At 45.0% G+C, this 25,866-nt stretch overlaps 1 protein-coding gene across 2 annotated transcripts in view; it reads left to right on the top strand.

The window, feature by feature from the left end:
* The window catches only part of RPN2 (ribophorin II), a 70,786-nt gene that overhangs the window by 7,957 nt on the left and 36,963 nt on the right, over positions 1-25,866 (top strand). For both annotated transcript variants that reach the window (XM_068263400.1, XM_068263401.1), the window contains exons 2-4: positions 5,304-5,497; positions 12,574-12,669; positions 12,764-12,939. In XM_068263400.1, coding sequence (XP_068119501.1) covers positions 5,304-5,497; positions 12,574-12,669; positions 12,764-12,939 — 466 coding nt within the window. The remainder of the gene's footprint in view (positions 1-5,303; positions 5,498-12,573; positions 12,670-12,763; positions 12,940-25,866) is intronic.

Raw genomic sequence — 25,866 nt, 5'->3', positions numbered from 1 at the left:
TTGGCAGGTACGCGGTCCCCACCGAAAATATGTAGTTGGCCTCCCAATGGCCCATGAAGAGGCTGGCATAGGTGGGGTCCACCAGGCTCCCCATTGCCGTGCCGTCCTCCTGACTGTACTACTGGTGGTCAAACAGGAACACATTCCTGGTAAGGACAAACTCCAGACCTGCCAACCTGAACCGCTGTTCACATTGAGTATTGCATAGCAGATAGAGAATTGGCAACTGCCTCTAGACCATCAACATAACATATATTGCTATATAGAGATACGTCATCAATTGTAGCTATATGGTAACTTGACTGCAACTCAAAACAGTTCAACACTTCTGCTGTTTGTATAGAAGGATCAGCACACTCAGTAATATGTTGCAAAACTTTAAAGGAGTTATCAGGCAAAAAAAAAAATGAGTTTCACTTTCCTGGGGCTTCTACCAGCCCCATGCAGCCATCCTGTGCCCTCGTAGTCACTGCATTCCCTCTGGTGCAGGAACATTAACACATACATTTTTACACGTTGGTGGTTCAACGTGTAAAAATGTACGCGTTAAACCACTAATGTGTAAAAATGTATGTGTTGATGTTACTGCACCAGCGGGAATGCGTAACAATGTATGCAATGCGGCCTGCCGACCCCAAGGTCGGCAAAAACTAAACTAGCTGGCGGAGGGGGACCAGACCAGCAGTGAGTGACTACGAGGGCACAGGATGGCTGGTAGAAGCCCCAGGTAAGTGAAACTTGCCTGATAACTCCTTTAAGCTCTTTTAATACAAAAAGTATCCATAAATGCACAACAATGACCAGCAACTTGCAGTAGATAGGCGCCAAAGACACCCAAAGTCCATCAAATGCCTAATGCTGTTTCGAGCAGCAGCCCGTCATGTGCGCAATTATCGGCTTGAAGACGGGCTGCTGCCCGAAACAGCATTAGGCCAGTGTCTGTCGCCATGCTTTGAGACACATTTTTTTCTGGGAAGTGTAGATCTTGAACTCTACTCCCTCACGGACTCTTTATGCAAGTTGGCCAGCAGGCATTTGATGGACTTTGAGTGTCTTTAGCGCCTATCTACTGCAAATTGCTGGTCCTTGTTGTACAGGAAGTGCATTTATGGAAACCTTTTTGTATTAAGAGCTTAAAGTTTTGCAACGTATTACTGAGTGTGCTGATCCTTCTGCTATACAAATTGTCGATTGCCACCAGGTGCTCTGGTGGCTGGAACGTTGCACCTTACATACGACTAGGGGAGTGCGGCCAGATACTACTACTTTACAGCACTTCTGCCATCACCCACATAGGATGGAATCAATTTGAAATCTAAAAATTGGGACAAGGATTCTGAAGGGGAGTCAATAGCAGACACTAATGGCCTCCCGAGTGGTTTGTCTAAAGATTTACATATCTTTGGAATCGAGTACCAAACAGGACTCGAGGACAGGGAAAAAGCTTATTGGCCAAAGTTCTGTCCAGAACACCCATCAGCCGTAGCTTTCGCTAGCAGTTCTTTGAGTTCCAGTTGGTATCCTGAGGTAGGGTCACATGGTCTCAGGTTTTCCTCTTGGCATTAACGCACTCTTAGTGGTAGATAAGATCACCACACCCCCACCTTTGTCGGCTTCCCTTATCGTTAACTCATGGTTGTTCCTGAGCCACCTCAAAGCTCGCTTCTCAGCAGAGGATACATTTGAGGGTTCTGTAGGGTAGATAAAGTGCGTTACAATCTTCCAAGACACTTTTGGTAAAAATTTTCACTGACATCGCAGAGGTCCCTCAAAGCTCCAGTGTCCCAATGGTTCTAGGCATCTCCTAAAACTGGAGAAAGTGCTACATGTGGGGCAGTTTGTATCTTTGGTTTCTTTTGACTCTGAAAAAAAACGATAAAGGCTATCATTCATAAAGCATTTCCGCATGCGGAAATGCTTAAAACAGCTGACTTTACCGACCACTCGGCAAAGTCAGCATTCATAAAGCCTCTTTCCGCATGGAAAAATGACACTACCGAGCAGAGTGATAAATCACCGCCTTGTGCGGTGATTATCGGTACAAATGTAGCAAAATGTTCATTCATGAAGATCACCGCAAGCGGTGTGAGGTCGGGAAGTACCGCTCACTCTGATGTGGCAATACCAATGTAAGTGAATGGAGACACACAGACCTCCCAGGCAGCTGCAGCAGAGCGGAACACGGAGAAATGTATCAACTCGGCAGCTTCCGTGTCTTCGCAAGCCTACCGCCTGCCTACCGCCAGCTTAGTTCGGGGAATCTCCGCACTGCTTCCGCACATGGATACATCTTTATGAATGCCCACCCAGAAGTCTAAAAATCCGCCAGCGGTGTTTTCCCGCACTGATTCTGTTTACCGACAGCCTGTTCATGAATGATAGCCATAGTGCCAGTTTTCTGGTGTTTAGAAAGAGTTCCTGTTCAAATTTGATAGCGTCAAAGGTAGAAGTAGAACAGTGAAGGGAAGTGCCCAGACGCTTTTTCTACTAATAATCTGCTAATTACCTGGTTTTTGGGCTTTGAGCACTCCAATGAATCTATAGTAGCGGATCCTGTGCACCCATTTCTCTTGTTTTTGTTGGCTGCCATTATAACTGCGCAGTGCTACCTCCCATATGAATGGGGTCAAACAGATGTCAGTGGAGCTGGCTCCAAAAAAAAAAAAAGGCTATTGGATTGAAGATGCTGATTCAGAGACTGACCTGACTATAACTCATGTCAGAATTTGACACAAGGTTCAGTTACCTGACACCAAATACTGCATGATGTGGCCATCTCTCCACTGCAGTGCCAAGTACTAGCAAGCCCCTAGGCAGTGCATGGAAGCAGCTGACAGGTGGTGAATTGTTTCATGCCAGAAGGGGTGCTGGAAAGGAAAGGATCCCTTTCTTTATTTAGCTTTATTCACCTGAAAAAGAAATGGTGACAGTTATCACAGCAGAAAGTTGCTGACCTGTCCACCACTGCACTGGAGCAAAGGCTGTTAAACTATGCACATACTATAGGTTACTGTCACATGGCAGAACGCAATCCCTTGGGCAACACTTTGTTGCTGAGCTTTGTATAGGCGCATTGCTAGCCTTTTGGCTACATATTGTCTTAGGGTGCGTACAGACATGCGACTATAGTCGTTTAAAACGATCGTTACCGACGGCATTGCCCGACGATCGTTCGTAAAAAGTGCACGTACGATCATTAAAACAACTGACCAACGAGATATGTCGTTGGTAAAGAACGATCCATTCTGCCAGATCTTTTCCAACGACCATCGTTAAAAAAGTAATGTCTGTACAACGATCGGTCGTTGATCGTTCGTTCTCAAAGCTTTGCACATGCTCAAACAGTTCTTTTTGACACTTGTGTTTGAAATCAGTTTATACATCATGTTGCGCACGCAACGCTCGTTCCAAGATCATTCGTACACGAACGATGTTCTAAGTAGCCTTTCTTCAAACTATCATCGGCCGATACCTCCTTTAACATCGTTTGTCGTTCAGAACGAACGATCGTTATCGTATGTCTGTACGTACCCTTAGTATGGAGGCTGGAGGAGGAATGATGTGTGGCGCACAATGAAGTGGCTTTCTGTGGGCAGAGTGGAGAGACCAATGCTCTTGGGGTTGACTAAAGATCTCACATGCCGGATCTTTAAGGGGGGGACTGCTGTACACATTCTAGATTCCCACCCAAGGCAGTCTTTATCTGCAGCCCCAACTGAGTTTAAATAATTACAAAACATGCGAGCCTCGTGCACAAATATAACCCCACTCGTCGTTACTAATTCTTTGCTCTTTATTCACAACTTTTCCCCATGCACATTTCCAAGACTTTTTTTATTGGATAGTCTCTCTCTCACTCTCTCACTCTCACTCTCTCACTCTCACACACACACACACTCACACACTCACACACTCACACACTCACACACACACACACTCACACTCTTGGAAGCATGTATCCAACGGAGTGGGAAGTGCATTGGGCGTGTGCAATAAACTGCGTTAAGCAGCATTACGTGTTTAAGCCTAAGGGTTCAAGCACACTGTAAGCGCTTTCTGAGTGCTTTTTAAAATTCACTCCCATTCACTTTCAGTAAAAAGCGCGGCGATCACGTACTCGAAAAATCCCTGTGATTTTTACCATGGTTTTAATGAAAGTGAATGGGAGCGGGTTTTTTTTTTTAAGCACTAATCAATCACAAGCGCTCAGAAAAGTGCTTATAGTGTGGCTGAGCCCTTACAGCATGATGAGTAGTATACAGTCTTCCATTTTAGTATTCTGCAGTCCTCTACACCAGTGTTTCCCAACCCTGTCCTCAGTCCACCAACCTGCATGTCTTGCAGGAAACCACAAGCAGTCACAGGTAGGGCTAATAGTGTCTCAGCAATGCTGAATAACTTCCTCTGTGGATTTCCACACAGCATGCCCTGTTGATAGGGTACGTATTATTCGTCTGCCGGTTAGCTGGGCGCATGGTGAGCCGAATGACAGCTCACCCTGCTGCTACTCAAATCGCTGGTGACGGTAAATGATACCAGAGCTGAAGTAAATAAGAAAACCGTTCTCTCTGCCGATCCTACCTAAATGCCACCTGGCAGCCTTTTCCAGGTCGGGCATCAGTGCACAGTCCCAGCTGCGCGTGTCCTACATTGCGTGGCCGGGAGTGCATTGAGCATGATGTCATGTGCAGTGAGCTGCTGGCCAGGTGCACGCAATGTAGGATGCTTGCAGCCAGGCCAGCACCTGTAGGCTGCCCAGGGGCATTTATGTAGGATTGGAGGGGCAGAGAGGAGAATGGGGGGAGTGATGGGCATCAGGACAGTTTTCACTACATTCCTGCTGTACTCCCCCTCCCCCCATTTTTCATCTTTACTTCAGCTCTGGTATCCTTTAAACACTATTCTTCCCCCCCCCCTTTGAGTCGTAGCAACTCAGAGGAAGATGTAATTCCGGGTCTGGCGCCCGCGCACTATAGCCTCACCTAGTTCTGGTGCTGTGTGGCGAAACCACCTGCTTCATGTTGGTGGGCTTTGAGGACAGAACAATGCTGCTCAATAGATTGCTTTAATGGTGGCACTCTAGAAAGCAAAGAAAAGCTACAACTGCAAGACGTGCTTGAACTTTGAAATGTTTATAGAAACAAATAACTGGAAAATAAAACTGCATCAAGGTCACAGAGGGCCCCTTAATCATATTGAAAACAGTTGGTCTCCCCAGAGTGGGTACAGACAGCAGTATAAACCTGGCAAAGCTTCAGGCCATTATTTATATTCTTGGTAATTTCAATTCTTTTCTTCCACAGTTCCACATTTGGTGTTCCTCTGGGCCTGCGTACTTCTGGCCAGTATCCAGGCCTTGACCCCCAGCCACTACCTGAGCCATGCAGACGTGGAAAGGCTTAAAGGGGTTTTGGAACATCCTCTGTCTGACTTGGAAAATGCCTATTACTACATCGTAGGATTTCAACATCTGGATGCAAGTTTACCCGATGAGCAGGTGAGAGTGCTGGGATACTGGTAGGCTGTGACTGAATTGAATGGGGTTTTGTCAATGCATGCATTTTCTACAACTTGTGTTTTTAGAGTAGAACTCTACTATTGAGAGAAAAACAATCTTCTTCAGTTCCATAAATAGCAGCAGGTAACACAAGTGCAGTTAGTGAAACTTTGCAAATGATCAGTTTGTTCAGGTGATAGATATGTAAGTCTCTGATTTGTTAGTCATGATCATGTGCTAAAACAGGATGTGATCACGGCAAATCAGAGCTGATCACACAAATCACATGCTTCTCCTTGAACTCTAGATATGACCATTACTAGTCTAGTACAGCTGTTTTTTTTATAGGGAATTTGAGGTAAGAGGAGTATGGAGGCTGACATTTACTTTTCAACAATGCTAGTTGCCTGGCTGTCCTGCTGATCCTCCGTCTATAATACTTTTAGCCATAAACCCTGAGAGACCCTGCAGATCAGGAACTCTGACAGGATTGCCCACATGCTAGTTTAAAGTGTGTGATTCAGACACCTACTGCAGCCAAAGAGATGAGCAGAACGGCGAGGCAACTGGTATTGTTTAAAAGGAAAAATATGGCAGCCTCCATATCGCTCTCACTTCACATTCCTTTTTACAGTGATCATTTAAACCGGAGGCACTCGTTATGTGATTATATGTTCGCATCCACCAATCGTTGACAGATTGGTGACGTAAGCATACATTATAGGCCAGACACTATATTTTTATTGATTTATAAATCCCCAACACATTCTGTGGCACATACAATAATGGCTCTCTTTTGGATACATGTTGGATGAAAAGTTGAGCTTATTCTAGGATCTTGCCTCCTTTTTTTTATGCTTACTGTCAGAAAACCTAGGAAGGGTTGACACATGGGGTGGTGGTTTGAGTTTATAATGTCCTGAGCAGTACCAGATGTGCAAAAAAGAAAAACGAAAGCCTTTATCCACTTTGTGCCAGATTTCCAAGCTGCCTAAAGATGGCAACAGATGATGCTGCTTCCTGCAGATTACTTGTGTAGGATTGTGAGATTTTCTGCTGGCCACACATACAGCAATCTGATGGGCAATACCTGAACCAAATGAATGTAGCAAGATGACTGAAGGAGTCCATTGTACTGTATTCTTATTTTTTCAACCTTATGTAAACTATGAGGTAGCCGGCTAAAGCAAAATTAATGCATTTATTTAGGAGCACTTTTTATACTTTAATTGCCCCAAAATCACTTCAAAAGATTACGGAGTGGGGGCCATTATTAGGATTGTACTGTACTTTGTGATTTGTTGCCACAGCTGCAAATTAAAGTGGTCTAACACCCAGCATTTCAACTTTGCTTTAAAAGATTGCTTACAGCTTATAAACTATTATGCCAGATTTTTTTTTTAGCAGAAATTCACTGAATGGATTAAACATGACATTTTAGTGCTGCATTTAGCTAGAAATGCTCCTCGTGCTTGCTTGTTTAGTTACAAATGTATCTATCTACAATGTAACAAACAAACACTGCTCTGAGAGAACAAAGAGGGCTTCCCCGGCAGGCTTTTCAAAGGTCTATTTGTATTCCAAATTAAGATACATTTTGTAACTAAAGATAAGAACGGATGCGGATTCCTAGTTAAATGCAGCACTAAAATGTCATGTTTAACCCATTCAGTGAATTTCTGCTTAAAAAAAAATCTGGCATAATAGTTTGTAAGCTGTAAGCAATCTTTTAAAGCAAAGTTGTAATGCTGGGTGTTAAACCGCTTTAAATTCGCACAAACGTAAAATTTTCCTTCATTATATGAAGCATGGCTAATGTTATGTTAGTTTTTAAAGAGGAACTGAAGTTTAAATAACGTAATAAATAAAAGTTATTTTTTTATTACAATATTTAGTCAGTGTTTGCCCATTGTAAAATCTTTTCTCTCCCTTATTTACATTCTGACATTTATCACAGATGGCAACATCTGACATGTCAGGTAGGGGATGGTCAATGACATGCAAATGATTCCGAGTTCATGCAGGATTATGAAGAATTTGTATTTAAATGTATGCAGCTTGAAAATGGACCAATTAATTAAAACGTTGGTGGGACTTGATTGGTCCATTTTCAACCTGCCTATATTTGCATATAAATTTACATAATCCTGCATAAACTTGGAATTATTTGCATCTAATTGATCATTCTTACTGTCAGGTGCATCGCTGCGGAATGTTTGTTTCTAAGAGTGCTGAAGCCAGTGCAAATAAAACCTGGTCTCCCAAAATGCTCTGGGAGATGAATTCTGCATAGCTAAACAGCCTAGACTAAGCATCACGGGGAGGCGGGGATACATACCAAATTACAGCAATGTATAGATATAGGAAGTGTTTCTGATACTGAAGCCAGGATAATTAATGTGTAAGTGAGTATCCTGTGTAATTGACTGCCTCTTAACGTGGAGCTCAAGTCAGTATGTTTTTGTTTAGTTTTTGGGCAGAAAGGAGAAGTTACAACCTTTTGTCAGGCTTTCCTTTGTTTTGTTTATGTTCATTCTATTTATTCAGCAGAAAGTAGTATACTACACACTAGAAGGATCATGTGAGCATGCAAAAGATGTATGCTTGGTGCTTAAAGGTGCATACACACGCACAATGATTACCACTTGTAGGGATTGGGACTCGATCCCTCAGGTGACAGTTCAGGGATGAGTACTGTACAGTCGTGTCACCAGGCTACAGATCTGTTGCTATGGAGGCTATAAGGAGGATCATGGAGTGACACACAATGGTTTCCAGCTGGCGGGGTAAGGAGGGGAACAATGCACTCGGCTGAGGTGATCTGGCACTTCATCTTTCTCTTCAACACATTGGGGTGGCTGCATGCTACATTCTTGACTGAGGTGACCCTGACAGGCTGCCTCTGCCTAGTGTAGTATAGCGTGTCTTCTAGGCTTAAAGTAAACCCGAGGTGAAAATAAACTAAGGTAAACAATTGTATCTATCATCCTACTCCAAAAAAAAACAACCCCCCCCCCCCCTTTTTTTTTTTTTTTTTTTTTTTAGATATCCCATGGTTTTATTTTTAAAAATTTTACAAAATAAATATAACCTTTTAGTGTCTCTGCTCAATGTCAGTCTATTAAAGAGACACTGAAGCAAAAAAAATTGATATATTGTTTCCAGTACAGGAAGAGTTAGGGACTAAGAGTAACAAAAATGTCATCCTTTTCTACTATCCTACAAGTTCCTAAACCTATTCTAATGTGCTCTGGCTTACTGCAGCACTTTCTACTATCACCGTCTCTGTAATAAATCAACTTATCTTTCCCCTTTTGGATTTGTCGCCCTGTGTTCGGAAAGTTGCCAACTCTTCAGTGTTGTTGATCTGTTATGCTCCCCCTCCAAGCCCCCTCTATGCACACTCCCATGTGTGTTATTTACTTTAGGCAGCCTCTCTGCTCTCTTGTCAGTGAGAGAAGAGAGCTGCCTTTTTACAAGCTGGATAAATCGTCCTCTGTTAGGCTGTGGAAGGAGCTGGGCTGTCACATACTGAGGATTTACGGACACAGATGCATCGGTCCTGCATTCTCTCATCACACCCCACCCGGCTGCTATTTCATGTCACCCGGCTACTATTTCTTGCCACCCGGCTGAAAAATTTTCTGGGTAGAACACTGTGTATTGTTTTTGTTTCTGTAGAGAACAGTTCAAAAGTTCACTAGCCTGCTCTGTAAAATCATTTAGAATGCTAAGTCGTGTGTAAACTGCAAATATTAGAGAATGATGCAATGTTATAAATAAAAACTATATAACTGAAAATAAAAATGAGACTCTCTTCTTTGCTACTAATGTTCTAGTAATTATCCGTACTACACAACCAATTCATTATATCATGTTTTTTTTTCACTTCAGTGTCTCTTTAAAGGAATCTTTCACCAGCCCCTTGCAGCTAGCTGTCTTACGCCAACCTCTCCGTTCGCAGCCGCCGGCCTGGGCTCCCCGCACGGTGCAGACTTACTGCGCCTGCGTGAAGCGCCACTTTGTTCTATGGCCGGGCAGTAAGGATGCAGGCGCAGTAAGGACTACCTCGAGGTCGTCCTCAGTACTGTGCGGGGACCTCAGACCGGCGGGAGCGAACGGAGTGGTCGGTGTGGGACAGCTAGCTGCGAGGAGCTGGAGAAAGCCCCAGGTAAGTAAATGGGATATATGTTACAAATGCCTGATGATTCCTTTAAGTGTCCCAGAGCTAAAGTACATGAACAATTGACCTTTTTTTTTATCTATCCCCTGCAGTCAGAAGTTGTTCTCTTCAGGACAAAGTTTTATGGCTGTAATCCGTGAGGGGTTAACAAGAGTCCGACAACTGTCCCTTGCATGCCTCAGGGTTAACATCTGTCAGGCAGGAAAATACAAAAAACAAACAGCCTAGTTATTATGTTTAAATAAAAAAAATCTATTAACCCTTCGCACACTCACATGCAAATGTCCAAACAATTGCATTCACAGATTCACTCATCCAGGCACAACTGTTATCCCTACAGCTAAATTAAAAGCCAGGGTTTTAGTTCACAGAAGAATGCATTCTTATGCTTAATCACCTATACTGCGCAGAAGTACCCAGGTAAACATAGGTGTCCTAACTCTGGCCCTGTAACATGCATAGTGCAGACATGCAAACACATTCATTGCATCAAACCTATCAATGGATTAGGAGCACACATCCTAACTTCCTCTCCTGGGAAAGACAGTGCATCTTACCAATCGCACAAGGGAGCTAATGTTATGTGTCCATGTGCACAATGCGCATACACCAGCATAAGCTGTCTGCATGCTGACAAACATACAGGGGAAGGGGGGAGTGCACCGAATTGGACCCTAGCCACAGGGGTCAATGATAAGAATAAACATACATATATCCAGGCACATCGCCTCTAGTTAGGACATTTAATAAATTATTAGGGAAAGGGAGGTGCTGAAGGGGGTGTGGCTAGAAAACAGCAAAAATCTATTAACCCTTCGCACACTCACATGCAAATGTCCAAACAATTGCATTCACAGATTCACTCATCCAGGCACAACTGTTATCCCTACAGATAAATTAAAAGCCAGGGTTTTAGTTCACAGAAGAATGCATTCTTATGCTTAATCACCTATACTGCGCAGAAGTACCCAGGTAAACATAGGTGTCCTAACTCTGGCCCTGTAACATGCATAGTGCAGACATGCAAACGCATTCATTGCATCAAACCTATCAATGGATTAGGAGCACACATCCTAACTTCCTCTCCTGGGAAAGACAGTGCATCTTACCAATCGCACAAGGGAGCTAATGTTATGTGTCCATGTGCACCATGCGCATACACCAGCATAAGCTGTCTGCATGCTGACAAACATACAGGGGAAGGGGGGAGTGCACCGAATTGGACCCTAGCCATGGACACATAACATTAGCTCCCTTGTGCGATTGGTAAGATGCACTGTCTTTCCCAGGAGAGGAAGTTAGGATGTGTGCTCCTAATCCATTGATAGGTTTGATGCAATGAATGTGTTTGCATGTCTGCACTATGCATGTTACAGGGCCAGAGTTAGGACACCTATGTTTACCTGGGTACTTCTGCGCAGTATAGGTGATTAAGCATAAGAATGCATTCTTCTGTGAACTAAAACCCTGGCTTTTAATTTAGCTGTAGGGATAACAGTTGTGCCTGGATGAGTGAATCTGTGAATGCAATTGTTTGGACATTTGCATGTGAGTGTGCGAAGGGTTAATAGATTATTGCTGTTTTCTAGCCACACCCCCTTCAGCACCTCCCTTTCCCTAATAATTTATTTAATGTCCTAACTAGAGGCGATGTGCCTGGATATATGTATGTTTATAGTTATTATGTTTGGCACTATACATACACATTGATTTATCCCATCATGTCAGGTTGGGTTCACTTTGTAAAGTCTGTAAAACTACATACACACATTGCATAGGTGTCACCTTAAATGCTCATTTCTCTTCGGAGCAACTTACCTTGAGTTTGAGTGAGAATTATGTGGTTGGGTCATTCGGTCGTCTAGGATCGCTAAAGATCTGGCATGATGGTCAGCCTCTGTACACATGCTGGATTCACTCTAGATTCTCAGCCAAAGCGTTCTTTATTGGTAGCTACGGCCTAGTTCAATCCAGCTAATGCATGTAGCTTAAATGGTCTGAAGTATATTTTCATTCCAGGTTTGTATTTAATACAAAACTGAAGATCTTCCTAAAACAGTGTTTCACTTACCTGGGGCTTCTGCCAGCCCCATGCTGCCTTCCTGTCCCGTGCCGGTGCACCATGATCCTCCGTTCTCTTGCCACCAGCTACTTTCGTTACCATCGACTTGTAAGTCGATGGCAACTCCGCCTGCGTGCCCCGAGCCACACGTATCTTTTTCCGCATTCCAGGCGCAATAGCGTCCTGCACTAATAGCTAATACAAGTGGACGGTAATGAAAGTAGCTGGCGGCGGGAGAACGGAGGATCGTGGAGGACTGGCGCAGGACAGGAAGGCTGCACGTGGCTGGCAGAAGCCCCAGGTAAGTGAAACACTTTGTTTTAGGAAGATCTTCAGTTCCGCTTTAAGACCATACAATACCTGGAAGAAGCACCGTATTGCCTTTTGCATAGCTGAGGTGCGGAATGTTAACGTTTTGAGGGCTGATATATAAAGTATGCTTCGTGCGTCAACAGGTTATCAAAGCTTACACCGCCCTCTAGCTGCCAGTGGCTGTAGCACTACTACTAAATTGCAGCTCTCAGGAGTTTCTGCATGCTCATGTGTATGGTTAATTTTTTTTCTACTGCTTTTTCTTCCCACTGAAATGTTGGAATTCTATCCAGTGAATTGTTTGCACACGAGGAACTATTTATATTCTCGGGCCTATTTTAAATTTTAAAGCCGGGTCGGCTTATATGTGAGTATATATGGTTACGGTATATAGTGCCTCTTAAAAATCTTTAAAGAGCACTTTGTTTTATAGGATGTGTATTGTTTCCATAACTTTCTGTCAGTCATGCAGTTTCTCACATCACCTATTTTAAAAATTGGTTCTGCTTCCTCCTTCAGGCTGCCTGTGATTTCATCCGCTCCAATGTAGACACCAGTAATGTGGATTCGCTGTTCTATGCTGCTCAATCCAGCCAAGCTCTTAGTAAATGTGAGGTGGGTGGAGTCTGTTGTTGAACACCCCATTGTTACATTTTTTTGGTGGTTGGATATAAGGTAATATGTCTTATACAAACGCTGTCCTCTGCAGGTGACCATCTCTAACGAAACCCGGGATTTGCTCCTCGGTACCATCAGTGAGGATTCTTCAGTCACACAGATATACCATGCAGTGGGTGCCCTGGCAGGGCTCAACCTCCCTCTGGCCTCACAGGAAGTAATCGGTGCCCTCACCACCAGACTGAGCAAGGAAGAGAATGTCCTGGCGTAAGTTACTCCATACTTTCTTATTGTACAGTGGGTCTGTAGTAAAATTACAGCGTAAATGTGTAGGTGTCTGAGACCAGCTTCGAAGTTTTTAAAGGAAACCTGTAAGGTTAAAAAAAAAAAAAAGTTTAACTTAACTGGGACTTCTTCCGGCCTCCTGCAGACCTCTTGTGCCTGCGCTGGGGCAAAAGGACCCCCCCGGTCCCTCGCCACTGGTCAGTTTTTGTTTTGTGAGTTGGTGGGCCCTGGCCGCGCGCATCCTCGCTGGTATTGCTTGGACTGTTTTGCACATTACGAGGCTTTCTCGTACCGCGCCTGCGCAGAACTCTCCCAACGATGTGAGCGGAAGCAAGGGCCGTGCAGGCGCAGTGGCCATCCACTTGTAAGTCGGTCTAAAAGAAGCAGAGCCACAGCAAGGGACTGGAGGGTTGTTTGGTAACGTTGAGGGCGCAGGGTGGCTGCAGGGGACTGGCAGAAACCCCAAGGTAAATGAACCTTTTTTTTTTTCAGTCTTCAGGTCCACTCTAAAGGACAACTGAAGTGAGAGTGATATGGAGTATGCCAAGTTTTCTTTTAAACAATACTAGTTGCCTGCCATCCTGCTGATCTTTTTGGTATCCGTAGTGTCTAAATCACACCCCTGAAACAAGTATTTGGCAAATGCAGTCAAACTTAAAGGACAACTGGAGAGAGAGAGGGGGATATGAAGGCTGCCTCTTAATACGTTTAGCCACAAATCCTGAACAGGCATATGCAGATCAGAGGTTTCTGACATTATCTGTCTGATCTGACATGATTACCGTATTTTTCGGACTATAAGACGCACTTTTTCTTTTTCTGGGGGGGGGGAAAGTCACTGCGTCTTATGGTCCGAATACTGGGAGTCCCCGACATCTGAATGCCCGCCGATACAAAACCGCCGCTTCGCCGCAATGTCGGGACTCCCTGTGCAGTCCCTATGTCCTCTCTTTCTCACTCTGTCTTTCTCCGCCTGCCCCCTCCACTGTAATTAGTGGCAGTATGCAAAACCGCTCTGTTTTTTTTTTTTTTAGCGGCGGCCATGTAAAGTCGCCCCCCGCAGTGTAATTAGAGCAGTATATTACAATTGCCCCGCTGAGTGATTAGCAAGCAGCCAAGTATAACTGCCCCCCGCAGTGTAATTACCGGCATACATACAATGCTATTGTCCCCCGCAGTGTAATTAGTGTCATACGTACAATGCTATTGCCCCCCGCAGTGTAATTAGCAGCCGAGTATTACCCGATCCTGGAGGTCCGCGCTGCTCAGAGACCTCTCCTACGCGTCATTCTTCCTCCTAGTGCCGGCTTTTCCTGAACACGTCATTACAGGCAGCCGGCACTAGGAGGGCAGTTATACTTGCGAGGGGCAATAGCATTGTACGTATACCGCTAATTACACTGAGGAGGGCAATAGCATTGTATGTATGCCGCTAATTACACTGCGGGGGGCAATAGCATTGTATGTATGCCGCTAATTACACTGTGGGGGGCAGTTATACTTGGCTGCTGGCTAATTACTCAGCGGGGGCAATTGTATTATACTGCTTTAATTACACTGCGGGGGCTGCTAGTGGAGGAAGATATGCTAGAGGACAAGCATAGAACACAGGGGGACCAGCTGGGGACACAGGGGCCAAATAGAGGACACAGGAGGAAAAGCAGAGGACACAGGGCCAGCTGGGGACACAGGGCACAAACAGAGGACACAGGGTGGCAAGCTGAGGACACAACAGGACTAACATAGCACATAGGGGGACAAGCTGAGGACACAGGGGCACAAGCATAGCGCATAGGGGGACAAGCATAGCGCATAGGGGGACAAGCATAGCGCATAGGGGGACAAGCATAGCGCATAGGGGGACAAGCATAGCACATAGGGGCACAAACACAGCACATAGGGGGACAAGCATAGCACACAGGGTGACGAGCTGAGGACACAGGGACAAGCAGGGGACACGGGGAAACAAGCTGAGGACACAACAGGACAAGCATAGCACACAGGGACATGCATAGCACATAGGGGGACAAGCTGAGGACACAGTGGGACTAGTAGAGGACACAGGGGCACAAACAGAGGATACAGGGGGACAGATGGGGACAGCGGAAGACACAAGGGGTAGGAGGAGGACACAGGGAGGCACAAGAGGTAAAAGTTGAACACAAGAAGTACAAGAGGGCCATAATAATTGGGGTGAGAACATCTACAAGATGCCCCTGGACCATAGGTGCAGCAGGTTTAGTATATTTTTTTCCCCTAGTTTTTGCCCTCTAAACCTAGGTGCGTCTTATGGTCCTGAGCGTCTTATAGTCCGAAAAATACGGTAGCTGCATGCTTGTTTCTGGCATTATGCAGACAGGTACCGCAGGCAAAATTGATCAGCAGAGCTGCAAGGCAACATATTGTTTAAAAGCAAATAAATATGGCAGCCTTCATATTTTTTTCAGTTCAGTTGTCCTTTAGGTCAAGTATCAGATCAACATGCTCGGTAAGGGTTCTATGACTACAAATATTAGAGGCAGAGGATCGGCAGAACATCCAGGCAATTTGCAATGTTTAAAAGGAAACAAATATGGCAGCCTCCATATCGTGCTTACTTCAGTTGTCTTAAAGAGACTCTGTAACAAAATTGTGAGCCTTATTTCTTCTGTCCTATAAGTTCCTATTACTGTTCTAATGTGGTCTGTCTTACTGCAGCCTTTCCTACTTGCACTGTCTCTGTAATAATCTTATCTCCTTTCCTCTGTCCTGTCTGTCGGGCTGAGGCTGGAACGTGTGGAATGTGCAGCACTGCTTGTCATTGTCAGAAGCTTTACACACCCCCTCCAAGCTCTGCATGAGTCACACAGTAAGCTGTTCTCAGCCTATCATACTCTGGTTAGAAGCCAGTCTTTTGTTTGTAAACACTGCCTAAAACTGTTAATTACAAGCCAGGATTGCATCAGGGAGTGGCAGAAACAGCACAGAGGGGCACAGGAGAACATAAGGAATAGAATGGTATGCTTTTTATTGTAAGAATTTTAGAGTACAGATTCTATTTAAGTCCAAGCAAGTAAGGAAAACCTATGTACTGGACTTAGATAGTTTCCTAATGTATTGCAGTTGTTTTGAGTTGTAAGAAAATAGCCACACCTACAATTATTGATCTAGTCTCACGATCACCACCTTTCTGTTATTTATTCAAATAATGCTATATGAAAGTAGCCTCCAGCCCTGAATGTGCTTCAGACTAGAAATAAGGTGGGATATACAGGCTGCTGCATTCAGCTATGAACTGCACTGGTCTCTGGGCAAAGTTGTTGAGCTCTGGTTCATAGGAAACCACCCACTTCTATTTAGGTGCCCGGCACCCATCATTTTTTTTGCAATGTGTCAGTCACAATTCTGACACCACTGAAGTATATTCAGCAACCGCTAATTTGTTGTGTTGTGACATTTAAGAAATGAAATAAGGGGAAATTATGAAGTTATTATTTATAACTGTATAAGTCCCCCAAAAAAGTCACGGAAGAATTTTTGACAATAACCCTTCCTGTAGCCTTCTAAAAGCAGGAGAGAAGAGGAAGTGGAAGAATATAGAATACTAGGCGCACTTCCTCCTTCAAGCCGAAAGGAGGAAGTGCGCGGTGGGAGGCTTGCAACGCGTCCAATAGGAGCGCAGGGAGGATGGCAGACTTATGAGTAACTAACCTCTTGTCATCCAGCTGCACACCTGAGACAATTAAACCTCATTTAAATAAGGAATTCGAGTCCTTAAGGACTTGTGACTACTGGTGAGCCCATCACTGGGTCACAGTGTCTGCAGCCATCTTTAAGCTATGCATACACTCACTCACTTACTCAGTCACTCACTCTCCTCCTACATGCAATCCCACAAGAATAGCCATATTTGGCCTTTGCCTCCACCCACACAGAGATTAAGATGTAACGGGGCCCTAGGCAAGGTATTAGATTTGGGCCCCCTTGTGGTATTTTTTGGTAAGCTGAAGTGGAGGTCAGAGAATATGGCTGGTGGGCCCCTTGACACCTACTAGGCACTGGTGGATGATCCTGCTCTGCAACCAACCAACCCACCCCCAAACACACACTAATAGGTCCAGGAGTCCCTTACACTTCACCTATCTACACTCCTATGAGAAGCTTTCACCCATCATATAGGATCAAGTAACATTCTGCAGAGAGACAGAAATTACTTTCTCACACAAGAAACCTCAATTATGAATGCTGCTGCACCCTACCCATCAACCCACAATACTCAATACACCAATAGTCATAAAATGTAGTGGACAATACAATTCCTCTCGTATAACAGCTTCATATACTTTATATTATGCTGCATACACCTCAAAATACAGCAATAAAAAACACCAAACATAGTTCAATTCAATCGCAAACAATTTCAAGATTAATAACGCGCGCGCATAAAGTTTAGGTCTAGCAATACACTCCGGAACTAGGACTACTCTAACTACAGTTCTTTCTCCATACATTGTAGCATATCCATTAACACAAAACCTTAAAGTGCTGCTTACCCTCTTTTCCTCTCCCCTTAAACTTTTTAATATTGTTTTATTGCTTGTGCTGGGACTAGCACACAGCACCAGCCTCCCCCCTCTAGCCACCGTTCTACTCAGTCAAAGTCTTCGACTGGGGCAGAATGTCGGATATGATCTGGGAGGAAGTGACAGTTCTTCCTCCCCGCTGTGCGTACATAAATTCGCCCTCTCCACCTGCCGCTTTAGTTCCTTATGTGTTACTCTGCACACAGCATGTAGAGGAACTGCGCTGTGTGCAGACTTGTGATAATTGAGATCGGATATTCTTCCGACCTCGATTAACATTAGCCCACACACAGCGCAGCTCCCCTGCGCGCTATGTGCAGTGTAACACACAAGGAACTACAGTGGCAGGTGGAGGGGGCGGAGTTATGTGCACACAGAGGGGAGGAAGAACTGTCACTTCCTCCCCGATAACATAGGTTGTTAGAACTGGCTACAGGGGGGCACTGGAGGGGGAAGGATGGTGCTGTGAAAGTCACACAGCACCAGTAATAAAATAATTTTAAAGTAATTCCCCACAGTTCAGCAGTACTTAAAGTATTAGGCTGGTACACACCATACAATTTTTGTCAGATCAACGGATTGTTCCGTAATTTCCAGCATGTCCCATCTTTTGTCAGTCGAGAAAGGGATCAATTTTGATTTCAGTAGTGCATAAAATCTATCCCTCTTGTGATTGCCAGCCAATGGAACAAGCTGGAAACTATCAGAGGACATTTCCTGTAGTTCTGATGGGAAAATTGCAGTGTACCAGGCATTAAATCAACAGAAACCTACAAACCTCACCATCCACACACATAGGCCTGGTGCACACCAAAAACCGCTAGCAGATCCGCAAAATGCTTGCAGATTTTGAAACGCTTTTTCTTATTTTTCTGTAGCGTTTCACCTAGCATTTTGCGGTTTTGTGAAGCGTTTTTGGTGTAGTAGATTTTATGTATTGTTACAGTAAAGCTCTTACTGAACAGCTTCTGTAACAAAAACGCCTGCAAAACCGCTCTGAACTGCCGTTTTTCAGAGCGGTTTGCGTTTTTCCTATACCTAACATTGAGGCAGAAACTCATCCACAATCCAAAAAATGCCTCACCCCGGGAGTATGCGTTTCTGCAAAACGCCTCCCGCTCTGGTGTGCACCAGCCCATTGAAATACATTACCCGAGCCGATCCGCAGCCGCAAGCGGATCGCAAAACGCAGCCGAACCGGTCTGGTGTGCACTAGGCCTTACAGTATGTCACAGTAATCCCCTAGCAATCAGCAGAAAAAGAAATATTTTGCTAAAACTGAAAATGCACACCCACAGCCTCTAAAATATAACATGGCTAAGTCTAGTTGAGATGCATTTAAAGTGGAACTTCAGCCTAAACAAACATACTGTCATTAGGTCACATTAGTTATGTTAATGAAAATAGATAGGTAATATAATCTCTTACCTACCCTGTTTAAAAAGAAAAGGCAAATGCTTGTGATTTCATGGGGGCAGCCATCTTTTTCATGGGGGCAGCCATCTTTTTGGTTAAAAGGAGCTCCTGGGGAGCATGAGACACAGTTCCAACTGATCACCTCTCTCAGCTGCGTGTGCTAGGCTTCAAATCTCAGATTCAGCATTAAAAAAAAAAAAATTGCACCAAAACAGCAGAAGGAGAAAAACATCATCAAAAATCCCATCATGCTTTGCACAGCATCAGGGGGAAAATGTCCGGCAGTTTTCTTCTGTGCAGCTAAAAATGAGGTTTGGGTAAAAACAAAGTTCTGATGCTGTGAAACTGTTAAAGAAACACAAAGCCTTTTCAGTGCTACAGAGTAGATTTTTAGTCTGAGATTCACTGTAAGTGGAGGAAAGTTCAGTGCAAATTTAGTTCAGCCTAACTTTAAATCCACCATATAGACAATTTACAAAGTTGGACAAAACAGTTGTTTGTGATTGTTTTGGCTGAGGGCGCGTTTCCACTTGAACGGAAAGCGCCACGAATCCGCAATGTTTCCCCACAGGCGAATAGTGCGGGGAAACTCTGCCACAGGGTGCAATGGTAACGCCGGCCGAATCGCTACCGCTAGTGATCCGGCCGGCTTTTCCATCAGAATCGGCGCGGGAGGCTGCGGATCCCATAGCCGTGCATGGCATGGCTGATGGGATTCGTGTGCTTTCCCCGCAGACCCGGAAGAGCCGGCTAGCGTCTCGCAGATGCACGCCGCTCTAGTGGAATCGCGCCCTGACAGTCGGCTTGAAGCCTGTGCCAGTGGCTGTGCAGCATGCTTAACTTTGGCACACTGCGTGAACTGTAATTTAGATTTAATTTGTAATAATAATGTAATTTGGATGTAATTTCAGATGTGGAATGTCTACATGAAGCTTTGCACTACACAATTTTTATTTTTTTTTACCCTACAAAAACAACTAAAAAATGTTGGATTCTTACCTAGGAAAATGTGAATTCCTAATATAGGTAGTCCCTGACATAGTAGGGATTAGATTGTGAGCTGCTTTGAGGGACAGTTAGTGACAAGATATATATATATATATATATATATATATATATATATATATATATATATATATATATATATATATATATATATATATATATATATATATATATATATATATATACTGTACAGCGCTGCGTAATATGTCGGCGCTATATAAATACTTAATAATAAATCAGGGAGAGGAAAGCTTTTACAATGGGCAAACACTGACTAAATCATTTATACATCATTGTAAAAATGAAGCACTTTCGTTATTACATTATTTTCACTGGAGTTCCTCTTTAAGAATGTGCCTTCAGTCACTATCTCGTTCGTTACCCGGGTACTAACTGTACCTTAGTCCCTCTGGCACCAGTGTGAAAATGATGCGCATGACAAAAACGTAATGTCTGTAAATATATAATTTGTCATCCATGTATTCACATGCTAAATGTGGGTATAGACATTAAGAAACGACCGCCTTCAATAAGTCCTCATCCATCCCCAACCACCTCTCGGTGGGAGTCCCCCAAGGTTCGGTCCTTGGCCCCCTACTGTTCATTCTATACACATCCTCCATTGGCAAGGTTATCTCCTCCATGGGTTTTAACTATCATCTGTATGCAGATAACACCCGGATCTACCTCCACACCCCTGACATATCCACCACTACCATGGACAAGGTCTCCTCCTGTCTATCAGCCATCTCCTCCTGGATGTCCGCTAGGTTCCTGAAACTAAACCTAGACAAAACGGAATTTATGATCTTCCCACCCCGGACATCCATAAACCTCCCAGATGTGCATGTCACTGTTAACCACACTACCATTCACCCTACCTCTCAAGCCCGCTGTCTGGGTGTCACCCTGGACTCCGCACTCTCCTTCACTCCCCACATCCAAAACCTCACAAAGTCCTGCAACTTCCACCTTCGTAACATCTGTAAGATTCGCCCATTCCTGACCTCTGCCAAAACCAAACTCCTCATCCATGCCCTCATAATTTCCCGCCTTGACTACTGCAATGCCCTGCTGTCTGATCTCCCTATGACCCGAACAGCCCCACTGCAGTCCATCATGAATGCAGCAGCCAGAATTATCCACTGCTCCCATCGCTCCACCATGGCGGATCTCCTCCTTGAACCCTTCAATAGCTTCCTATCCAGTCCAGAATCAGATTCAAGATACTGTCTGACCTACAACTCTGTCCACAAAACCTGTCCAACCTACATTTTTGATCTTACTCAGAGGTACACACCTAGCCGCTCACTCCGCTCTTCCAATGAACTTTGCCTAACTGCCCCCCCGCATCACCCAGTCCCATGCACGCCTCCAGGACTTCTCAAGAGCTGTACAAGAGAACACTATGGAACTCCCTACCTCCACCCATTAGGGCAGCCCCCTCCTTCAACATCTTCAAGAAAACCCTCAAAACTCACCTTTTCACTCTGGCCTACTACCCCTCACAAGTGCTCTAAACCCACAGCTGAACTCTGGTCTCCTACCTCTCGTGTCCCTACCTCTCCCTTTAGATTGTAAGCCTTTGGGCAGGGTCCTCCTCCTTTTGTGTCCAACCTGATCATGCACCTCCATTACTGTGAACCCATGCTAGGCATCTGAGTGAACCTAACTTGCCTAATCTCCATGCTCCCCCCCCCCCTCCAGTGACTGACTAAGCATTACCTTGTACTCATACTGTGCTGTGTGATCTGATCTTTCTTGTATTCAGGTATTGTCATTTTGCTGTATGTCACCCCTTAATATTGTATGTATCCCTATTTATTGTCCAGAGCTGCGTAATATGTTGGCGCTTTATAAATACAATAAATAAGAAACAGGACTCTATTGTCGCCTGGCAGAGGTTAGGCCTATCATGTACAGCAGCATTGTTACTAGTACATGCTATGAAGCCAGCACTATGGGCTCGTTCGCTTTTCTAAACTTCTTGTGATTTTAAAAGTTTTGATAATCTCCTATGTGTGTGTTCTCACTGGAGCGATGTTTTTTTTTTTTTTTTGTTTGTTTGTTTTTTTTTTTACAAAATCACAACACTGCATTACCTAGAGCTTTTAAAATTTCTAGTGTATAAAAAGAGAACCTGTAACAAAAAAAAAAGTTCCCCTGGGGCGCAGGGCTGTGTGTCGGTACAAAAATCCTCCGACTCCTCAGTTTAGGATTCCTCCGACTCCTCTAATTTGCATATTACAATCTTGTTGATTGAAAGTATGTAACATGAAATTCGTCTCTAAGGCCTAGTGCACACCAGAGCGGTTCTGCTGCGGTTTGCGATCCGCTTGCGGGTGCGGATCTGCTAGGGTAATGTATCTCAATGGGCTGGTGCACACCAGAGCGGGAGGCGTTTTGCAGAAACGCATACTCCCGGGCTGCTGCAGATTTTGGATTGCGGAGGCGTTTCTGCCTCAGTGTTAAGTATAGGAAAAACGCAAACCGCTCTGAAAAAAGGCAGTTCAGAGCGGTTTGCCAGGCATTTTTGTTACAGTAGCTGTTCAGTAACAGCTTTACTGTAACAATACATGAAATCTACTACACCAAAAACGCTTCACAAAACCGCAAAATGCTAGCTGAAATGCTACAGAAAAATAAGAAAAAGCGTTTCAAAATCTGCAAGCATTTTGCGGATCTGCTAGCGGTTTTTGGTGTGCACCAGGCCTAACTGCCAACGCTTAGGAATTTTAAAAGACAACTGAAGTGAGAAGGATATGAAGACTGCCATATTTATTCCCATTAGTCGTAGACTAAAACTAGTCCTTGGTAAGAGTACTTGTAAAAGGTACAGACCGGAACAAAGAACATCTATCAGGTACATGTAAGAGTGATGTGCAGGTACTCTGCAGGGGAATGAGGAGATTATTCCACTATTACACATGCACAATCTGAAACAGGTTTATGGGTAATAGACAACACCTCTGTGTTCAATGTGCACAACATTCTCAATGGACTCCCTGCAGCTCTGTGGAGAGTGCATATGTAGAGTATAGTACTACTGTGTAACAAAGTCAACCTGAGACAGATGAAATTAAAGTTTTATACATACCTGGGGCTTCCTCCAGCCCCCTTTAGGCTAATCAGTCCCTCGCTTCTGCTGCCGGGAGCGTACTACACCTGCGCAGCACTATTGCGCAGGTGCAGAATGTTCCTGGCTGTGGGAGCGGCATGCGGCCGGGCTGCACTGACTGGCTGAACTGGCAGATCTCATAGCAGAAGATCCAGGTGGTGGAGATGGACAGCGAGGGACTGATTAGCCTGAAGGGGGCTGGAAGAAGCCCCAGGTATGTATAACATTTTTATTTTCATCCGTCTCAGGTACCATTTAATTCATAGTCACCAAACCAAATTTTAACATATCGAATTATTTGATTTTATGAGCAAAGAGAATGCGTACACCGTGTTCTCCCCAGAATTTTTTTCCAGCCGGGTGGCATGAAAAAGTAGCCGGGTGGGGAAGTAAGGTCACATTGAGTGGAGAAGGAGGGTCACGCTGGGGAGGGGGGGGGGGGGTGTGTGTGTGGAGGATCACAAAAAGTGTCAGGTAGGGTACTTCGATCACCCTGGGTAATACTAAGTGTGGAAGAAGATTGCGCCGAGTGCTACTGGATGTGGAGATAATACCACTGAGAGCTATTAGGTGGGCAGGGAGATCTCACCCTTGGTGCAGCTGATGTGGGTGAGGGGTTCATACTAGATGCCTCATACTGTGTTGCTAGTGGATTGAGGGTACATGACTGGCTGCTGCTAATGGACAGGGAACCATCTCCCTTTGGGTTATATGGAGGGGGGGGGGGGGGTGTCTCGCACTGTGTGATGCCGATGGGGAGGTGCTGGTGGGCAAAGGAATCAGACTATGGGAGAAGGGAAAGTAAAATATACACAAACACACCCGACACGCATAGGCAGAACAGACCCATCAGAGTCCAGGAGAGATTCATGTATGAAGAATTGCAGTCTGGAGACACAGGACTTTCCCCGTCACAAGCACACATATAGAACGACAAGAGAGCTATGTGCTTCCACAGCCACTGGCTCTCAGTTATGTCTGCAGTTTACATTGCGGCTGACTCCAGACAGCATTCCACCTTTCACCGTGACCTGCCCAGGATCATCCTGCTATAAATCACAGCCCACCACACTTCTCCATCCCGCTGTCAGCTCTCCTATGACTCTAGCACGTGTTTCTCCCGTGCTAGGAATCACAGACCACCGCACTGCTCCATCCGCTTTATACGCTGAACTTCGTGCACATAAATTAACATGTTCAGCCGGTGAATGATTGTGCTCTGCCTGCCTCTACTCTCTGCCCAGCACATCCCTGCAGAGCTTACACTAAAAGTAACAGACAGTCATGAGCCTCTGAGTCTGCAGTAATAGTCGGCAGCTAGCTAGCGCAATGGTCACACCTCTTACCATGCGCTGAGCCAATCCGTGCAGGATCTCGCCGGGAAGCACGAGATCTCATGCGCAGAGGGGAAAAAGCACATCCTGACAGCCGGGCACTTGTCAGTGAAGAGTGCGGCTAGCGGTGATTTCATCAGCCGGGCGGTAACTCGCTCCGCCCGGCTGATTTATCCTGGGGAGAACACTGGTACATTTGCATAAATCAGAATTAACGCAGAATTATTTCCATCTCGTTGACCATCTGTATTAGTGACATGGCTACACATCAGGCTTTATTCTTACAGCATAGATGTTATTTAGTATATATGTTACGCCCAGAACCCGAAGTTTGGCCACTTCTAGTTCTGGCCGGCCACTTCGGGTTCTGGCCGGCCAATGCGCGAAGTGGCCGCTGCGCTGCGGCCAATGTTAGAAATGGAATGATTCCTCTGACATTAATGTATCTTCTGGCCGCAGCGCAGCGGCCAAACAACTTAGAGATGCAGAGAAAAAGCCGGCGGCTTGAATTGTTACATTGCCGCCAGCTGAATTGCATTAAATGAACTAAGTTGTTCTACGTTTGGCCGCTACGCTGCGGCCAGAAGATACATTAATGTCAGAGGAATCATTCCATTTCCAACATTGGCCGCAGCGCAGCGGCCACTTCGCGCATTGGCCGGCCAGAACCCGAAGTGGCCGGCCAGAACTAGAAGTGGCCAAACTTCGGGTTCTGGCCGTAACATATATAAGAGATTCCTGTGTATACATCATATATACAGTCACAATCAGATGTGTATATCTGACTTTAAAAATACGGGGACTGCTTTATTGAAGCAGCACAAGTAACTAATTTTGATTGGTTTATTTAATTTTTGTGGACTAAGCACAGCTATTACTTTATGTATACTTTATGTATACATTTATTTGATGACTATTAGCTGAGAAATAGAACATTTTATCATATTTTCTATTTTAATTACAGTTTAAATTCATTAGGAGTCGGAGTCGGTGCATTTTTTTCCCGACTCCGACTCCAGGCACCCAAAATTGCCCCGACTCTCCGACTCCACAGCCCTGCTGAGGGGTACTCGCCTCGGGAGGGGGAAGCCTCAGGGTCCCAATGAGGCTTCCCACTCCCCTGTAGCTGCAGGCAATACAGCGCTGGCTCCCCCAAAGTGTCCTGCAATCCTCCCTGGACAAGCCTGATAAGCACTTATTTATTTACCTTTCCTGGCTCCAGCGGGGGTGCTGTTGCGGCTCTCAGCACGGAGATAGGCGAAAATAGCCGATCTCTGTTGGGTCCCCTCTGCTGCGCAGGTCACTTGCGCCTGCGCAGTAGAGCGGCCCGGCAGCGATCGTCTATTTCCGCCTATCTCTGAGCGGAGAGCCAATACTGCGTCTGCGCTGGAGCCAGGAAGGCAAATATTTGCATCCCCGCTGTTCAGGGAGCATTATCGCCGCCGCCGTGGGACCGAGGAGGACAGGGGAAGCC

Source organism: Hyperolius riggenbachi, chromosome 12 (genome assembly GCF_040937935.1).
Source record: "Hyperolius riggenbachi isolate aHypRig1 chromosome 12, aHypRig1.pri, whole genome shotgun sequence".
NCBI classification, from domain to species: Eukaryota; Metazoa; Chordata; class Amphibia; order Anura; family Hyperoliidae; genus Hyperolius; species Hyperolius riggenbachi.
The sequence above is the reverse complement of the archived record's forward strand: the minus strand, read 5'-3'. Positions and strand labels throughout refer to the sequence as shown.